The sequence below is a fragment of the Neoarius graeffei genome, chromosome 19 (assembly GCF_027579695.1).
Source record: "Neoarius graeffei isolate fNeoGra1 chromosome 19, fNeoGra1.pri, whole genome shotgun sequence".
NCBI classification, from domain to species: domain Eukaryota; kingdom Metazoa; phylum Chordata; class Actinopteri; order Siluriformes; family Ariidae; genus Neoarius; species Neoarius graeffei.
In genome coordinates, this window is record NC_083587.1 from 52,327,557 (window position 1) to 52,348,740 (window position 21,184).

General features: G+C 41.3%; 1 protein-coding gene across 2 annotated transcripts in view; it reads right to left on the reverse strand.

Annotated features, from left to right (window-relative positions):
• adam22 (ADAM metallopeptidase domain 22) overlaps window positions 1-21,184 on the reverse strand; it is a 308,389-nt gene that overhangs the window by 271,953 nt on the left and 15,252 nt on the right. For both annotated transcript variants that reach the window (XM_060900250.1, XM_060900249.1), the window contains exon 3: window positions 4,628-4,704. In XM_060900250.1, coding sequence (XP_060756233.1) covers window positions 4,628-4,704 — 77 coding nt within the window. The remainder of the gene's footprint in view (window positions 1-4,627; window positions 4,705-21,184) is intronic.

Here is a 21,184-nt window from a genome sequence, read left to right on the forward strand (position 1 = left end):
GCACGAAAATCCCCCAGGTAAGAACTGAAAGATTATTATCTGGCTACAAAAAGTGTTTACAAGCTGTGATACTTGCCAAAGGGGGTGTTACTAGGTACTGACCATGTCAGGTGCCCAAACTTTTGCTTCAGGTCCTTTTCAATTTTTGGTATTTTACACCTGTAAATGATGGAAATAAAAATGTAATCTTGTGGAAAGTATTAAAGAAATATGTCACCTTTATCTTTATGCCTTTTGGTGATCAGTTCATCTTCTGCTCACTTAAATATTCACAGTAACAGACATTTTCAGCAAGGGTGCCCAAACATTTGCACGCCACTGTATACACACACACACACACACACACACACACACACACACACACACGTTTTACTGGGAAATACGCTGCTCGTATTTTTCATACAAGTTCCATCCAGGACATGGAGAACCAAAATGCGCGTTGTCAAAATGGCGAACCGGTTCAAAATGAAAATTCTTCTGATTAACTTGGATTTTTTTTGTGTGTGTGAATGATGTGTCCATATAATATAAAGAACATTACACAGTGGTGCGAAGATATGAAGTTTATCTTCTCCTGCTGAAAATATTTTCACTCATGAATATGTTCACCACTCGAAGATAAATTTCAAATCTTTATGCAACCATGTAATATCCCCTCTCTCATCTCATCTCATCTCATCTCATTATCTCTAACCGCTTTATCCTGTTCTACAGGGTCGCAGGCAAGCTGGAGCCTATCCCAGCTGACTACGGGCGAAAGGCGGGGTACACCCTGGACAAGTCGCCAGGTCATCACAGGGCTGACACATAGACACAGACAACCATTCACACTCACATTCACACCTACGCTCAATTTAGAGTCACCAGTTAACCTAACCTGCATGTCTTTGGACTGTGGGGGAAACCGGAGCACCCGGAGGAAACCCACGCGGACACAGGGAGAACATGCAAACTCCACACAGAAAGGCCCTCGCCGGCCACGGGGCTCGAACCCGGACCTCGTGCCGCCCTCATTTTATATACATGGTTATCTGTGTCGATGACCTGGCGACTTGTCCAGGGTGTACCCCGCCTTTCGCCCGTAGTCAGCTGGGATAGGCTCCAGCTTGCCTGTGACCCTGTAGAACAGGATAAAGCAGCTCGAAATAATTAGATGATATGAGATATAAAAACAGGAAGGAAAGAAGGAGGGAATGTAAAAGGAAGAGAGGAAGGAAAGATGGAATGTTTTCCGAAAAGGGAAATTACAGACACAAAGGAAAAAAACAAACAAACAAGAAAAAACAAACCGGGGTTTTGTCACACTACCATACATAAAAGGAGTCACAGAACGCATCCAACGATCCATGAGGAAATACCACATCAACACCCCGGTCAAACCATACAAGAACCTCCAACAGCTGCTAGTTCACCCCAAAGACAAAATACAACTGGACAATAAATGCAACGTCATCTATGAAATCCCTTGCCGTTCATGTAATAAAGTCTGTATTGGTGAAACGGGCAGATGCTTCCATACTCGAAAGAAAGAACACCAAATAGAATGTGAAAAAGAAACAACAAAAAGACTCACAAGATCCGAAAAAGAAAAAGCAAACCAAGAAAACCTAAAATCAGCCATTTCAGACCACTGCAAACGGCAAAATCACATAATGAACTGGGAAGAGGCCAGAGTCATTCGCGCCGAAGAAAATAGATACCAGCGTTGGATTTTAGAGGCGGTGGAGATACGTAAGCGGGCGCAGAGGACGGTGAACCGGGATGAGGGAGCGTACGCGCTGTCGCACACCTGGAGCGCCGTCCTGGAGGAGCGACCTGACAGCAGGAGGCGTGAACTACCTGTCAAATTGGGCGGGACGTTCACGCCTCCGTAACGCAACATCAGCTGATAAGGCACGTCACCACTCGACATCTGGTGACTGTTTCTGAAGAAGGCAGAAGATTCTCGCCGAAACTGTTAACGAGGTAACAAGTTTTAAAAATCCTTGTCTAAGAAACGAACTTAAAATATCTATAATAGATAGACAATGGGTGGCACGGTGGTGTAGTGGTTAGCGCTGTCGCCTCACAGCAAGAAGGTCCTGGGTTCGAGCCCCGGGGCCGGCGAGGGCCTTTCTGTGCGGAGTTTGCATGTTCTCCCCATGTCCGTGTGGGTTTCCTCCGGGTGCTCCGGTTTCCCCCACAGTCCAAAGACATGCAGGTTAGGTTAACTGGTGACTCTAAATTGACCGTAGGTGTGAATGTGAGTGTGAATGGTTGTCTGTGTCTATGTGTCAGCCCTGTGATGACCTGGCGACTTGTCCAGGGTCTACCCCGCCTTTCGCCCGTAGTCAGCTGGGATAGGCTCCAGCTTGCCTGCGACCCTGTAGAAGGATAAAGCGGCTTGAGATAATGAGATGAGATGAGATAGACAATGAACTTCCACTACATAGGAAAGATGGAAGAAAGGACTGAAGGAAGGAAAAGGAAGGGAGAAAGAAAGGAACGAACAAACAAAAAAGGAAGAGAGGACTGAAGGAAGGAAAAGGAAGAAAGGAAGGAAGAGAGGATCAAGGATGGAAGGAAGGAAAAGTAAGCAAGGAAGGAAAGATGGAAGAAAGGACTGAAGGAAGGAAGGAAGGAAGGAAGGAAGGAAAAGTAAGTGAGGATGGAAGGACGGAGGGAACAAAAGAAGGGAAAGGAAGAGAGGAAGGAAGGAAAGAGGAAGACAGGATGGAACAAAGGACTGAAAGAAGTACAAAAGGAAAGAAGGAAGAACTGAAGGAAAGAGAACAGAAAGTGATACTGATATATGGAGTAAATCAAACTGTATGAGGCCTTGAAAGCACCGTAATTAACACTTTCTTTTCTGAACCAGCGTTATAAACAGCATGTTCTTTCATTACGGGCCGGTTTCCCAGACAGGGATTTAAGTCTCGTCATAAAATAAAATGGCCCTTTAAACTGGACTAATGCTAAATCACTTTGTAAGATTTAGCTCAATCTCTATTTACCCAATCCAATGTGACTGAAGAAGTGAATCGGGTTTAAACAAAACCTCTGAGGAGGAAGCTTAATGCTGTCAAATGGCTGTCACATGGATTATTTGTACCAGATCAGTGAGGCTCCATGGACATCACCAGCCAAACCAAATGACATTTCTAACGCTACGTTCACACTGCAAGGCTTAATGCTCAATTCCGATTTTTTTGTGAAATCCAATTTTTTTGTGAGGTCGTTCACATTCACAAATATATGCGACTTGTATGTGATCCTCAGTATGAACGAAAAGCGACCTAAAAGTGTTCCGCATGCGCATTGCAGGATACGACGACGTCACACGCAGTGAGCATGGCCAGTGTTTACGGAAGTAAAACCGCCCGGTTGCGGTATGACCCATCCAATCTAGCTTGAATAGCTGCATCCCCCCAAATGGAAATCAGCTCCCTAACCTCTGCGTCCTTCCATTGAGAAGATTCAGAACCTTCACAGCCCGAAGCGTCCCTCGCATTGATGTCATATGCGCCATGTTGTAACTTTTTTTGAGAGACCCGCCGCCTACTTCAGCGCAGAATAGTGATGTTTGTGGCTTGTTGATGACGTGTAAGTCGGATGAATGCGACCTGGCGGTTCAGACTGAAGTCGAATATGAAAAGAGCGGATAGGAATCGGAATTAGGACCACATATCCAAACGGCCTGGGTCGGATTTGAAAAAAATCGGATCTGTGTCGTTCATATCGTCAATAAAAGATCGGATACAGGTCACATATGGGCGAAAAGATCGGATTTGAGTCACTTCAGCCTGCAGTGTGAACGTAGCCTAAGAATATGGACACTTTTCAGGGCTGTTTTGCAGCCACACTTCTATTTCCAGTGACAGAGCTGAAAGCGTAGTCCATTAGTAGCAAATACGCCAGAAAGCAGTGCACAGTGCACAGAAAGTGATTAGTATGGAATGAATACACGAGAAAGACAAGTTTCGGACTGCAGCCAGCAGCCGTTACAAAACGGCAGCTATCCAGTTTTTCGGTCATTAAAACCTGGGCTCATGATTGCATACTTGTGCAATTGCTTACAAGACAACTCTTGTGGAAAAACATACAGATGTTTAACGTTAAGGTTATGGGTAAGGGATGAGTCGACGCCTACTCTCTCTCATAGCAGAAAAAAAAACGGCTCAGTACTGCTATCTGTGCAACAGAGGGAGGCCTGGAACTGGGGTCATCACTCTTGCGTCCATGTTCGTTCCTTCATAAATATGCAGATGCTTACAGTCTTACACTCTGTAGACTCGCTGTCGGCAAAGACAGCGAGCGCGCAAGATGATTTCCCATCAGCCGGATGCAGTGATCGATAGGACTCAGGGCAAGGATCCTCTCTCGAGGTTTCAGCATAAATCTCCAGCCATTATGATCCAGCAGTCCATCAGCAGCTCTAAAACGCTTGTTCTTTCCATCGCTCCAAACCTTTCTACCCGCATTATTCATGTCGTCCGGTTCATTTTACCTGACCTCTTAATCGTTACAGTATGAATGCTCATGTTATAACAATGTAATAGCAGCATTATAAGCTTACAGCATACGTATTGCGCAATTACATTTCAAACAGCAGAGAAAAAGCATACTAGGGATAGAGTAGAGTACTCACTGATTCAGTTCCAAGTCGAGGTTGAAAGTCTGATTGAAGGCTTTCACCTGGAAAATGGCTTGGGCCAAATGATTCTTCTGGAAAGGACAGAAGTAAAGATCAGGGTTAGTTAGGGTTCAGCTAATTTGGCTAAATCCTTGTCTACAAAAATATACAGCACTGTGCAAAAGTCTTAAGTATGGAAGCCGAGAGAGGCCCTTCATATAATCCTTTTTTTTTTATTCACCTTGTTATCCCGAGATAACGACATAATTAATTCAGGATCTCGAGAAAACAACACAACTAATTCGAGATCTTGAGAAAACAAAACCGTTATTTCGAGATCTCGAGAAAACAAAACAATTATTTCATGATCTCGAGTAAACAGCTGAGAAATGGTTCATTCAGGTGCGCCAAGAGACTTGTGATATGCTGACTTTGGGGCTATTTCTCATTCTGTATAGACGCAACTTTGGTCATTAGAATGTCTGGAATAATCGATCACCTAATAAGACAATATTTTGATCAGGGGTTGACACAGGGAGAGATTGCATTATTTATGTCGTTATCTCGGAATAACGGTTTTGTTTTCTCGAGATCACGGAATAATTGTTTTGTTTTCTCGAGATCTCAAATTAGTTGTGTTGTTTTCTCGAGATCCTGAATTAATTATGTCGTTATCTCGGGATAACAAGGTGAATAAAAAAAAAGATTATATGAAGGGCCTCTCGCGGCTTCCGTACTTAAGCATTTTAGAGTCCAAACATTTGTTTTTCAACACAAAATTAAATGTTACAGGCAAAAAAAAAAAAAAAAAAAAGGTTGGGGCTGAGCAGTGTATTACATAAGAGAGCACTTTTCAGATGAAAAAAGAAAACATAATGAAGGCTGCTGGGTTTTGGTGCAAAATGAAGAAGCGAGTGTGACAGTCAAAGTGTCCAGAAGAACTGTGGCTGGTTCTGTAAGATGCTCAGTAAAACCTACAGATCATTTCCTTATCAAACTGCACTCACTGGACCTCAGACTACTATTTTTTTTTTTTTTTAAGCAAAGGGTCGTCTCACACCAGATACTGACTTTGATTCATTTATTATGGCTTACTGATTACTGTTTATAGTATGTTTTAATGTTGAAACATTTAATTTCATTATTCTTTAAGCCATTTTTGGTCTATAGCATTTCTTTACATGTGCCTAAGACTTTTGCGCAGTACTGTATAAATAAATAAAACTGATATGTCACAAAGTCATAATCACTGAAAAAAATTAAGCAGAAATAGCACCTTTCTAACGCTTAAGCGTCTTTACAAGTATTTTAATTTCTATATTAATCAAATCAGACGATGTCCAGAAGTAATTCCAGCTATAACAATAATAACATACATATTTACTTATTCAAACACATTGTTTCTATAGTAACAGCTTTTATTCTATTCACATTCACTGGATATGAGCAATTGTGCGCTCTGATTGGCTGCTCTACTACTAGGATATCAGCTCATACCGTGAGGAGAGAAAAACAAAATGGCGGAGCGTGTTGCTGAACCAACCGAGGACGAAATAAAAACTCTACTCGAAAACAAAACCCCAAAAAATACAAAAAAAAGCAACAAAATATGGAATAAAAGTATTTGATGGTAAGAACGGATTTTTCTTTATTTTTCAAGAGTTATTATTATTATTATTATTATTATTATCATTATTATTATTAAAGCATTTTTCACAAATTGCTCCCGTCATTTCGCCAGTTTGTTTACATTCTAAGCGGAAATGTTTTTGTCGGTTGTTTTGTATAAAGTTTTTATTTATTGAATTTGCAAAAAATAAAAATAAAAATGCTCTGTTTCTCAAAATCCAGTGAATGGGGATAGAATAAAACACAGTTATTCCACTCAATCTCGTCGCACACGGCTTATAGCCAACTCAGTGCTATGCTCCTTGTCGGCTATCAGCTCATGTACGACTCGATTTCATGGAATAACTTAAATACCTCAGGACTTGTACGACAGCCGCTTTGCATAATCTAAGACTATTAATAAACAGATTTGAAAGAAAAAAAAGTGTCGTTAACAAAGAAAAATTTTATTAGGAAACATTTATGTAATATTTAGGGAAGGAGTCTCCAGTGTCAGTGCTTGTAGTTTTTCTGCCACTACGCTTGGCAGTTTCTCAGTTGCATGACATGCTGGGTTTTGTTTGTTTGTTTTTACCTTATTAACTTTGAGAATGAGTGTTTATAGCTCTTATAACACAAGTGATATCAAGAACTAATTTGTTTTGCAGACGTTCCATAACATTAAAAGTAATGATTATTTTCCTATAACAGCACGCCACAATGTGTTCATCTCATTTCATCTCATTATCTCTAGCTGCTTTATCCTGTTCTACAGGGTCGCAGGCAAGCTGGAGCCTATCCCAGCTGACTACGGGCGAAAGGCGGGGTACACCCTGGACAAGTCGCCAGGTCATCACAGGGCCGACACATAGACACAGACAACCATTCACACTCACATTCACACCTACGGTCAATTTAGAGTCACCAGTTAACCTAACCTGCATGTCTTTGGACTGTGGGGGAAACCGGAGCACCCGGAGGAAACCCACGCGGACACGGGGAGAACATGCAAACTCCACACAGAAAGGCCCTCGCCAGCCCCGGGGCTCGAACCCAGGACCTTCTTGCTGTGAGGCGACAGCGCTAACCACTACACCACCGTGCCGCCGCCACAATGTGTTATTCCTTCCTAATTAATAATAATAATCACCACCAATGAAAAAGCAGTTCTTTTGATTCAATTTTAGCTAGCTTTTTTTTTTTTTTAAAGATATTTTTTTGGGCTTTTTGCACCTTTTATTGGATAGGACAGTGTAGAGACAGGAAATGAGCGGGAGAGAGACGGGAAGGGATCGGGAAATGACCTCGGGCCGGAATCGAACCCGGGTCGCCCGCATTCATGGTATGGCGCCTTAACCACCTGAGCCACGACGCCCCCCAATTTTAGCTAGCTTAAGGAAGAGACTGGAATGGATGTCCAGTTCTGCTAATGCCGGGATCAGACTACATGATATTTTTGTCTTTCATGTTGCCAAAAATTCTTGCCGTATCTTAGTTGGGAGACTGGCAGCACTCCAAGTTTGACCCTGACCAATCATCATTTATTATGTCCTTGCTTGTCGTCAGGGAGGAGGGTCAAGAAATTCTTTCATAGTTACAGAAGGAACATTCAGGAACATATTGTAGGAGTTGCCAAACTAGGTGAGAAAATATAAAAAATTCTGATATGGTAGAGTTTTTGTTGGGGCGTCCCAGATGCCACATCGTTGATCTTCAATTATTACATTACATTAGATTACAGACATTTAGCAGACGCAGTTATCCAGAGCGACATAGAACATACCCAGAGCAGCCTGGGGATCAGTTGGGGGTTCAGTGCCTTGCTTAAGGGCATGTCAGCCATTCCTGCTGATCCTGCAAATCAAACCGGCAACCTCTGGTCCCAAAACTACTTCTCTAACCATAAGGCCATGGCTTCCTTCATGCTTGGACCTGATTCGGGCTAAATTTGTGTAATCTGAACCTGGCATAAGTAGCATAAGTAAATTTTTCCTATATTTCTGGCAACTTATCTCAAAACGTTGATTTAATATGACAAACCTTTGCCTGTTTTGAGTGCAACTTGAAACAATAATCCAAATTTTGAGCTTTAAAGTGCTGCTGCCAAAAATAAAAAAAATTAAAAAATATGTTTTGCAATTTTTTTTCTTTTCTACCTGCCAGAAATTGGCTTCTATACAGATAGAAATCAAAACGCTCCATTAATCGCAAACAGAGAAATGTGTCTGGGTTCAGTGCTTTGGGGGATCTTGTGGTCTAATTGGTTTTAATTCATGGCAGCTCTGTTGTGAACACGGGGCTGGTGGTGTTGTGATTGTGCCGCTGGTTAATTCAGCGCCCGCGTGGCCCCATATGGCTGAGGCTTTATAACAGCCCCCTTAGGGAAAGAGTGTGCGCATTTGGCTCACAGCACATTGTTCTTGTGGCATTCAGTCAGCGTGTGAGGAGGGAGCAATCGAAATGTGTGCAGAGATTGGAGTCCTAACCCTAATCTAACATTTCCCAAAGGAGCCACCATGGCTGGAGGTAAAAGGGAAAGGGGGATCCTCAAAACTTCACCTATGACTGAACACCCTTCCCCCAAGCACGTTTCTGCCCACGCGTCGAGAAGACACGCCCCAAATCTGTCTATTGTTTTGGAGAGGAGCGAAGTGCTGCCTCCACACAAATATCAACCCACCTGCATCACACTGCATTACCTTACACACAGAAATCTCATTAAAGAGAGCCAAAGTGTTTCGACCGAGGACGACGTGTGTAAGAGGAGACCAGCGTTTCCAGTCCAGGTTCTCCACACGGTCACCTTTTATCGTCTTTCTAAATGTCTTCTCTCTTCACTACATTCACTCCAGTCTGGGTTTGTTGATCCCCCAATTCAAGAAATGCTAAATATATAGAAGGTTTTATCAGACCTCGATTTCACATCGATCAAACTATAAATAAAACACCTCATTTGCTTTTGAGACAGATCTGCTTCAAGCTGCACGCCACGCTAAAAACAGACCAGGCTGCACGATCGCAGGAGAGATTTAAGGGCATTCCGAGATGTTTAGAAGCATTTATAATGCCTTAGTGCACACTTCTCATGCAGGACGCTCGAATTGCTGAATCACTGAGCCGTTACACTCCATTGTGGTTTTCTAAAATACTGATACGGGCTGCTTTGTCTGACTCAGAAAACAGATCAGCAGCTCAGAGGAAAACTTTGCCCATGTTTACATTAGACCGTATCAGCGGATCATCAGATTAACGTTTTTAAAACGATTAGTGTGCACACAGCAACACCAATACACGATTTCCGTGCACACACCAACACCAATACACGGATACGCTCGGCTCCGCAGGCATCCTGCGCTCCAAATCACTCCGCCCTGAACAGCGAGTGCCCTCTGGAGGGTGCGCACTCCGGCCCTGCGCAGCTCACAGAGCTCGCGAGTGAAGTGAACAAGCAGTGATTCGGGACTGAGCCGCTGTGTGTGTGATCCCAGCGCATATCACTTACCACTTGCAAGTGGAAGGATGGCAAGCCTAAAGACAATCATAACTACACAATGGGCAGTATTTGCATCAGTATTTGCAGTATTTTCATACTTTTATACTCTTTAATGAAAGGTGATACAAGGCGGAAGTCCGCGCCGTTTTTCAGCAGTCGCGTCACATGACCAACGCCAGCGAATCAGGAAGGTGGATGTCACAGTGACGTTGTCCAATGACGACGCCAGCTAGAGCTCAGCACAGCGTATCCGTGTATCTCAATGTTTAGACAGCACCGGAGCTGACACGATCTAGATTGAATACGTGGACCCTGGCGGATTCCCGTTTCCCGGCGTTTTAATGTAAACGGACAGTGCATCCGCGAAGAAAACGAGACAGGCACGGTCTAATGTAAACTTGGCCATAGATAGGTAGATAGATAGATAGATAGATAGATAGATAGATAGATAGATAGATAGATAGATAGATAGATATAAGGTATTAGGCAGAGACCCGTCCACCCGTAAATTTGACGGGCAATTGCCGATTTCAACGGGCAAGTATACACACAGACGGATACTGAAACGGACGATAATGCCGAAAATTTTCGCACATGAATACTCCCACATGTCATCCGATAAATCCAGTTATGTTCCGCCCACACACGGACTGGCCATCGGGAGTAGCGGGAGTTTTCCCGGTGGGCTGGTGGTTCAGCGTGGGCCGGCGGAGAAAAAAAAAAAAAAAAACAGTTGCGCGCTGGCCTTTAATATGATAAGCAATGTTAACAGTTTCTTTAACAAACTGTTAACATTGCTTATTACAGTTGCGCGCTGGCCTTTAATATGATAAGCAATGTTAACAGTTTGTTAAAGAAACTGTTAACATTGCTTATCATATTAAAGGCCAGCGCGCAACTGTTTTTTTTTTTTTTTTTTCTCCGCTGGCCCACACTGAACCACCGGCCCACTGGGAAAACTCCCGCTACTCCCGATGGCCAGTCCGTGTGTGGTTCCGCCATCATTTACAAATCGTAAGAAACACAGTTTAATACGAAAAATACTGAAAACTTGAAATGAAAAATCTGAATATTTCATCGTTTCCGCCATTTTGGCCCGCACTGAATCTTGTAACATGCGGACTGAATAAATCGCGAATTCTGATTGGTCGAAAATTGCCAAACACCCTGCGTTGTAGTTTCCTCTTTCTTGGCGGGAGAACCGCATTTTTTTTTGCTGACTCACTCTTCTGGATCAAGATGAATCCCAACAAACGCCCCAAATTGAATGTGACAAAAACTGATTCGTTTTTCCACAAAAAGACAGAAAAGGTATGTGTGATACATTGATTAACAAGGGGGTTTCATTGGGGTATGGTAAAATAGAATACTGTTGTTTTTTTTTTTTTATTAAATACTGTAACTAGATCAAAAGATTATATACAATTCATTGTTGTTTATTTTCTTTTCACTTTTGTTACCAAATCAAACACCATACATACATCTGATACATTCAGGAGTGAAACTGAAAAAAATACAAAGTAAAAATATGCAATATTTCTGATCAAAAATTACACGCCATTTCACCCTGAAAATGTCCTAGAATGCAGGAAATGAAGTCTAAATTTCAAAAATTTTCTGGGGGGGCATGCCCCCAGACCCCCCTAGAGGGACTTCGCGCCTGCGGCGCTCGTCTTCGCACCTGCGGTGCTTATCAGGATTATATAAAATATTATTTTTGACTGGTAAATTTCTTTTTCTGCCTAATACCCTAGATAGATAGATAGATAGATAGATAGATAGATAGATAGATAGATAGATAGATAGATAGATAGATAGATAGATAGATAGATAGATAGATAGATAGATAGATTCCAATATTAGAATCAGTGTGCCTCATTTATCAGTATTTCAGGAAACATTATTTGTGCAAATGTTTTCCAAATAAAGTTTCAGTAATGCAAATTTTACTCATGCTCATTAAAGTACCGATCATCATCATCACACAGCTGATTTATATTTCACAACAACCACAAAACATCATAAAAGCCAAAGCTCACAAAGCTAAAAATGACAACACAATGACTAAACAAAGAAAGAGCATCTCCTAAGCATGTCATGTGCTAAATCTTGCAGTAATGAGGCTAAAGGCTCGGTCCCACAATAGCTATAACGATAATAAATCGGTCCCCTGGAGTTTATGTGGTTGGTGATCACACCAGACCGATAACGATACCTATAGCCCAGGCCTAGGTTTATCCGTATCGGTGAGCTTGCTTCTAGAGCGATTTTTCCAGGCCTGGACCTGATCCGATAAAACATCTGACCAATCACATAATTGTTTCCATGTAACGTGGTCAGAGCACGTGTTATTTTTCCCCTGGGGCATCTTTGTACATCCTTGCTGCATCCTGAAGTCATGGAATACGGATTCAAGGAAAATAAAAAATATAATACAAAGCACGGATCTTTTATTCACGGATATGTGATTTTCCATGAAATATCAATAGTAAATTAATAAAGTAAACATACAAATGCAGGTAAGATATTTTAATTATGAACTTCAGCAGTCCAAACATTGAATTATTTTATTTAATTGTTTAATGTTTTGTTTTGTTTTTTTTTATCAGTGGTGCATCATTCGTACGAAATCAGTAACCAATCTGTAATATACTGAAACATCCGTGACCAATCCGTAAATTACAACCCCGATTCCAAAAAAGTTGGGACAAAGTACAAATTGTAAATAAAAACGGAATGCAATGATGTGGAAGTTTCAAAATTCCATATTTTATTCAGAATAGAACATAGATGACATATCAAATGTTTAAACTGAGAAAATGTATCATTTAAAGAGAAAAATTAGGTGATTTTAAATTTCATGACAACACCACATCTCAAAAAAGTTGGGACAAGGCCATGTTTACCACTGTGAGACATCCCCTTTTCTCTTTACAACAGTCTGTAAACGTCTGGGGACTGAGGAGACAAGTTGCTCAAGTTTAGGGATAGGAATGTTAACCCATTCTTGTCTAATGTAGGATTCTAGTTGCTCAACTGTCTTAGGTCTTTTTTGTCGTATCTTCTGTTTTATGATGCACCAAATGTTTTCTATGGGTGAAAGATCTGGACTGCAGGCTGGCCAGTTCAGTACCCGGACCCTTCTTCTACGCAGCCATGATGCTGTAATTGATGCAGTATGTGGTTTGGCATTGTCATGTTGGAAAATGCAAGGTCTTCCCTGAAAGAGGCGTCGCCTGGATGGGAGCATATGTTGGTCTAGAACCTGGATATACCTTTCAGCATTGATGGTGTCTTTCCAGATGTGTAAGCTGCCCATGCCACACGCACTAATGCAACCCCATACCGTCAGAGATGCAGGCTTCTGAACTGAGCGCTGATAACAACTTGGGTCGTCCTTCTCCTCTTTAGTCCGAATGACACGGCGTCCCTGATTTCCATAAAGAACTTCAAATTTTGATTCGTCTGACCACAGAACAGTTTTCCACTTTGCCACAGTCCATTTTAAATGAGCCTTGGCCCAGAGAAGACGTCTGCGCTTCTGGATCATGTTTAGATACGGCTTCTTCTTTGAACTATAGAGTTTTAGCTGGCAACAGCGGATGGCATGGTGAATTGTGTTCACAGATAATGTTCTCTGGAAATATTCCTGAGCCCATTTTGTGATTTCCAATACAGAAGCATGCCTGTATGTGATGCAGTGCCGTCTAAGGGCCCGAAGATCACGGGCACCCAGTATGGTTTTCCGGCCTTGACCCTTATGCACAGAGATTCTTCCAGATTCTCTGAATCTTTTGATGATATTATGCACTGTAGATGATGATATGTTCAAACTCTTTGCAATTTTACACTGTCGAACTCCTTTCTGATATTGCTCCGCTATTTGTCGGCGCAGAATTAGGGGGATTGGTGATCCTCTTCCCATCTTTACTTCTGAGAGCCGCTGCCACTCCAAGATGCTCTTTTTATACCCAGTCATGTTAATGACCTATTGCCAACTGACCTAATGAGTTGCAATTTGGTCCTCCAGCTGTTCCTTTTTTGTACCTTTAACTTTTCCAGTCTCTTATTGCCCCTGTCCCAACTTTTTTGAGATGTGTTGCTGTCATGAAATTTCAAATGAGCCAATATTTGGCATGAAATTTCAAAATGTCTCACTTTCAACATTTGATATGTTGTCTACGTTCTATTGTGAATACAATATCAGTTTTCGAGATTTGTAAACTATTGCATTCCGTTTTTATTTACAATTTGTACTTTGTCCCAACTTTTTTGGAATCGGGGTTGTATTAGCATCCGTGATGCATCCGTATTAAAATCCGTAACCACTCTGTATTTTGTATCCTTTATCATATTTCCGTAGTCTGTGACCTATCCGTATTTTATCAACCACCGGAGTGTGTGCATGGGTTGTTTTGAAGTCCAAGCTGTACAGTATGATCTGGAATAATGTGCTACTACTTGGAAAAAACTTCCATGACTATTCCTAAACTGCATGCATTTATTTCCCTGAGTGTCAGGACCAAGCGATATTATAGTCGGGATTATAGTTGTAGTGTGACTGCTCCAGACTGGAACTAAATTCAGACAGAGGTATAGTCAGAGTTGTAGTTATAGGTATAGTTAGAGTTATCAGTGTTGTGGGACCGGGCCCTTAACCACTGTAGCATTTCAGCTTCCATAGTCACACACTGACTTTTCGTCTTTTGATGGGGTGCCTTTACTTTTGTCCCAGTGTTAATAGCTAATCTTACTGGTCTGATTTTGGAGTGTTTTATGTCAAGTCATTAATATGAAACAACCTGAGTTTCACAACATGTTTGTGCAAAAACAAGCTATTTACTGCAAACTCAACAGTGAAATCTGTCATCACCAATTGCACAATTTGCCGAGGTTCTGATTAGTGAGTCTCCTTATATGTACACTACCGTTCAAAAGTTTGGGGTCACCCAGACAATTTTGTGTTTTCCATGAAAAGTCACACTTTTATTTACCACCATAAGTTGTAAAATGAATAGAAAATACAGTCAAGACATTTTTCTGGCCATTTTGAGCATTTAATCGAGCCCACAAATGTGATGCTCCAGAAACTCAATCTGCTCAAAGGAAGGTCAGTTTTATAGCTTCTCTAAAGAGCTCAACTGTTTTCAGCTGTGCTAACATGATTGTACAAGGGTTTTCTAATCATCCATTAGCCTTCTGAGGCAATGAGCAAACACATTGTACCATTTGAACACTGGAGTGAGAGTTGCTGGAAATGGGCCTCTATACACCTATGGAGATATTGCACCAAAAACCAGACATTTGCAGCTAGAATAGTCATTTACCACATTAGCAATGTATAGAGTGGATTTCTGATTAGTTTAAAGTGATCTTCATTGAAAAGAACAGTGCTTTTCTTTCAAAAATAAGGACATTTCAAAGTGACCCCAAACTTTTGAACGGTAGTGTATATGTAATGTAACTTACATGAACTCAGAGTAGGACAGGAAAACATTTTCTCGAACTAATCGGATTTTTATGAATAATAAAATTTCTGGTGTAAATGCAACTATGTTTGCGATATACAGTACTGTGCAAAAGTCTTAGGCACACTATTTTTTTTAACGCAAACTTTGTTACAGATTTCTATTTTATAACTTCTACATTATCGAGTCAGTACAAAAGCATTTTAGAGTCCAAACGTTTTTTTTTTCCCCAGCACAAAATTAAATGCTACAGGAAAAAAAAAAAAAAAAAGTTTGTATCTGAGCAGTGTATTCCATAAGAGAGCACTTTTCAGATGAAAAAAAGAAAACATAATGAAGGCTGCTGGGTTTTGGGGCAAAATGAAGAAGCGAGTGTGACAGTCAAAGTGTCCAGAAAAACCGTGGCTGGTTCTGTAAGACGCTCAGTAAAACCTACAGCTCATTTCCGCATAAAACTGCACTCGCTGTACCCGAGACTGCTATTTTTCTTTTTTAAGCAAAGGGTCGTCTCACACCAAATACTGACTTTGTTTCATTCATTATGGCTTACTGATTACTGTTTAGAGTATTTTTTTAATGTTGAACCATTTCATTTCATCATTTTTGGTCCATGTCAGTCCTGCGCACTGTGGCGCGTGCAACTGAAGGCGTGTCTCGGGCTGCGCATGCGCCGAGTAAGCTCCAGCACACGCGCCGTGAACAAGGCGCACCTGAACTCTATTAGAGAACTAAGGGTTGGGCTATTTAAAGACTGCACTGATGCTAAGGCGATGCAAAGTATTACACCACGTTCAGTGTGCATTACCGAGCCTTTCCCCCCGTGTTTGTTGTTTTCCTAGTTTCTCGACTCCTGTTCCTGTTGCTAGTTCTCGTTCTGCCTCTGAAATCCTGTTTGCGTCTCGACCGACCCTTTGCCCGTTTTCTCGTTTATGACCTTGCCTGCTGATTTGGACTGTTTGCCTTTGGTGTTTGTTTACACATTGCACTTTATTAAAATAAACACTTCTGCACATACATCTGCCTCTCTCGAGTACTTGACAGTCCACAGCGTTTCTTGACATGTGCCTAAGACTCTTGCATAGGACTGTATGTGTAACCATGGTGCATGAATTGAAGTAGTTGCTTAAAAATAACTACACTGTTAAAACCACTTTGTATTTATTTAATTGGCCGGCGTTGTTATCCACGGTGGCTTACAAATAACGCAAGATCCGATCCAAGCTTTTAACTACATCAAAGCTAAAATGGCTGCATCAGGTATTATATTCATTCGGTGTATTGGATGGTTGTACCAGGCTTGTAGTACTCGAGTCCGACTCATGCCCTAATTTTAAGGACTTGTGACTTGACTTGGACTTGAACACTGATGACTTGCACTCAGACTCGTACATTAACTGCATTTGGACTCATAAATTGGAGACGAGGACTCGGATTTTTTCTTCATTTTTTGTAACGTGCCATAATTTGGCATAAGATATTTATATCTACACTACCATTCAAAAGTTTGGGGTCACTTTGAAATGTCCTTATTTTTGAAAGAAAAGCACTGTTCTTTTCAATGAAGATCACTTTAAACTAATCAGAAATCCACTCTATACATTGTTAATGTGGTAAATGACTATTCTAGCTAAATTCTACTAAGGCTACGTTTACATTAGACCCCCCATACTCAAATAGCGGCCCCCGGGCCATTTTAGGCCCCCGGGGGGTCTATTTCTGGCCCGCGAGCTGTTCTGTGTGTGTTTTTTTTAAATTCGTTTTTTTTTTCAATCGCGCTGTCCGCTCTTATTTTGAAAGAGCGCCCCTCGCGCTGCGACGAGATGTGAGGATTGCCTCCATGGCAACGATAAACAAATAGCAAGGCTAATCTAAGCCCTCGCAAAACTCCAGACAGTCAGTTTACCGGCCGTAGCCACAATGGCATGCTCGAAGTTTGCACCAAAAAGAAAACTGGACAGCGAGAACCGCCAATTCCAACCAGAATGGACAGAAAGGTTTGCGTTCTTTCTTCCACCGTCCAGCACTCGACCTTTGTGTTTAACCTGCCAAGAAAGTGTCGCGGCAATAAAAAGGTAAAAATAAAATAAAAATGCGGTATTGCAACCGGCTCACTAATGAACATACACATCAGTGTGTCTCCCTGGCGATCACACCATTCAAACCAAGGCTCCAAACATTGGCCAAAGACACACGAGGCCATTTCTCCCATTAAGCAATATTGAGAGTGTGAGTTAGTTCTTGAGTTTGTTAACCAAAGCACAGAAAATGGGCAGCTTGAAGGGTATTTGTTTTGGATTATTAACAGGGTAATGTTTTATTCAGTTATTTATTTGTTTTATTTATTTTATTCAGTTATTTATGCCCAAATGAAAAATATATTTTTATTTTAGGTAGGCCCTAATACTGTTGTGTTCAATGACAAGGAAACGTTAAAATAAATGCGTTACATTATTATGGCATGTATCAGACACATTCTCAATAAATGGCCCTTTGAGTAAATGAAAAAAAAAAAATGTGGCCCCTCATCATTTCTATTTGAGTACCCCTGCATTAGACCGTATGTGTCTCGTTTTCTTCGCGGATGCACTGTCCGTTTACATTAAAACGCCTGGAAACGCCGGGAAACGGGAATCCGCCAGCGTCCACATATTCAATCCAGATCGTGTCAGCTCCGGTGCTGTGTAAATATTCAGAATACGCGGATACGCTGTGCTGAGCTCTAGCTGGTGTCTCATTGGACAACGTCACTATGACATCCACCTTCCTGATTCGCTGGCGTTGGTCATGTGACGCGACTGCTGAAAAACGGCACGGACTTCCGCCTTGTATCACCTTTCATTAAAGAGTATAAAAGTATGAAAATACTGCAAATACTGATGCAAATACTGCCCATTGTGTAGTTATGATTGTCTTTAGGCTTGCCATCCTTCCACTTGCAAGTGGTAAGTGATATGCGCTGGGATCACACACACAGCGGCTCAGTCCCAAATCACAGCTTGTGCACTACACTCGCGTGCTCTGTGAGCTGCGCAAGGCCGGAGTGCGCACCCTCCAGAGGGCACTCGCTGTTCAGGGCGGAGTGATTTGGAGCGCAGGATGCCTGCGGAGCCGAGCGTATCCGTGTATTGGTATTGCTGTGTGCACGCAAATCGTGTATTGGTGTTGCTGTGTGCACACTAATCGTTTTAAAAACGTTAATCTGATGATCCGCTGATACGGTCTAATGTAAACATGGGCTAAATGTCTGGTTTTTGGTGCAATATCTCCATGGGTGTATAGAGGCCCATTTCCAGCAACTCTCACTCCAGTGTTCTAATGGTACAATGTGTTTGCTCATTGCCTCAGAAGGCTAATGGATGATTAGAAAACCCTTGTACAATCATGTTAGCACAGCTGAAAACAGTTTAGCTCTTTAGAGAAGCTATAAAACTGACCTTCCTTTGCAGGGCCGGCTCTAGGTCTTTGGCTGCCCTAGGCGAGATTGAGTTTTGGCGCCCCCCCCCCAGAAAAAAAACCCTCTAATAACATCTAAATAACACTTTAATCTAATCACTCTATTCTATTACTATTAAACAATGTACAGTGCATGGACAATAAACAAGAAGTAATTTTTATCTTTTTCATTATTGTTATTATTGTTATCATTATTCACATAAAGTGTCACAAAGTAAAGTGACCACACAAATTCAATACATATCTCCATATAATGGGCAAAAACTCTTCCGCACCCTGTTCAAAATGTAGTGCATGGACAATAAACAATAAATTATTTTTAGTTTCTTTTTTGCTATTAAAAGTTAAGTCATCTCTGAAGAATTAACAAATTAAATGAATAAAAAAATTCTACAATTCTAAATTGTGCAAACTTAAGCACCCTGTTAGGACATCAATGGGCTGTATTTTCAAACAAAAGTGCTATTATGGGTACTTTGTTATTGAAGTAACATTACAATGGGACTCGTCTGGTCTTCCTAATGGCGAATTCCTTGATAATATCATCAAATGATATTTCTCTTGAGATCTCTTGGTTGATGCTCATCAGAGCAAGCCCATTCAGACGTTCTTGACTCATTGTTGACCTTAAGTATGTCTTCAGCAGTTTTAATTTTGAAAAGCTTCTTTCAGCAGAAGCTACTGTCACAGGTAGTGTAACAGCAGAGGTAAGGAGCGCGTATTTCTACATCCCCAGCCGCATCAGAGGTGTTGTAAAAAAGGTTTTCAACCTTTCATGAGCCAGGGCGCACTTTTTTCAATGAAAAAATCTCAAGGCACATCACCAATAGAAAATGTTGACTGAAACTAAAACGCTGTTGCCAATATTTACAATATACAGTCATTCTATAATTTTCCATGGTACACTTGGTGATCTCTCACAGCACACTAGTGTTCCGCGGTACTAGAGTTCGGCAGCACAGTGATTGAAAACACTGTACACCACTGATGCACTTGGTAACATCTCCATTCAATAACTCCATCCCTCCTTTTTGGTGGGGTTTTGGTCGCCCTTGGCGCCATACCTGTCAACCCTCCCGTTTTTCCCGGGAAATCCCTTATTTTGACTTATTTCCCGCTGTCTTCCCGTATTTTTATTTTCCCGAAAATATCCCGTATTTTCACATTATATAAAAGTCGGTAGGTCCAGAATTCATGACGCGCCTCTGACAGGAGTTTACAGCAGGAAGTCGGGCCATGAATTCACGTCCCCACCCTCTCCAGTACAGCAGGTGGCAGTCTAGTAATTACACATTGATTTTAATTGCATGTCTGTGAAGAAGACTGTCAGAACCATAGCGCTAGTCTGACCCATAGATTTACATAGAAGACTAGATTCCTCACCGCGTATTCCAGAACGTCCGCACAGGGCGGCCATCTTACCACAGACAAGGGGCATGAAGACTTACGCAAGCACAGCCCAGCACTCACATTATGATTTACAAGAAATCAAAGTACTGACTTTGATGACAAGCTGATGTGTGTGTCTGTTTTAATTGTAGATGTTTATATCAGTATGTTTAGTTTTATTTTAACTGCACATTGGAGCCTAGTCAAATGAAATTTCAATCTTCTGTGCTAACATATATTGACTTTGACATGATAATCAGCTTCGAATGTTCTTTTTGTAAATGTAAAAGATATCTTTTTATCCTTGGAAGTATAACCACGTGATTAATTAAGTGCTTTTTTTTGTCACAAACTACCATGAGTCGCTGTCACTGTTTTATACTATTACTTACTCGGGCAGTGCATTTGTTATTATGCTATGATGTGAGTGCATTAGGTTTTTGAGGTGGATGAAGTATTTCTGAAGTTTCAGACGTGAGTAAGCTGTTTATTTAACTTTAGCTTCCCCTACGGCCCTATCACATGTAAAAATATTTTCACTAAAAATTGGAAATAAATTGTATGGTTATTTGTCCTAAGGCCGCAGTTATCCATAAGTATGCAGTGTTAGGCTTCTCACAGCATAGGAATTTCAGCATGCATCCTGTCTTACAGTCTGTAGTATACTGAAATATTTTCGCCAAGCTATGCGTATTTTTAAAAACATAAAATGATTATTCATCATTAATATCATAAATACATACTTCCGTTTGTTTGTTTTATATAACAAACCAAACCGTTTGAATATCGATTGAAATTTGAGGAAGTTACGGTCATCTGAAAAGTACATATCGCTACCAACACAATGTAATGGGTAAGCCAGCTGTCTGAGGTAAGATGGCCGCCATGTGCGGACGTTCGACTTCGTTGACGGGCAACGGGGACGAGGCATCTAGTCTTCTATGTAAATCTATGGTCTGACCAAGGTCACTGCTCGGAACTTCTCACAAAACTAAAAGATGGTCGTAATTATTTCCTCATGGAGCGAGTTTCAGTAGACGGCGAGACTAGAGACATGAATAAAGAAAGGAGCGAGGCAAAACCAAAAAAGGTGTATTGCCGCTACTTGCCCAAATGGCAGGACGAATTTAATTTTGTGAAGAAAAGTCAGTTCGATTACCG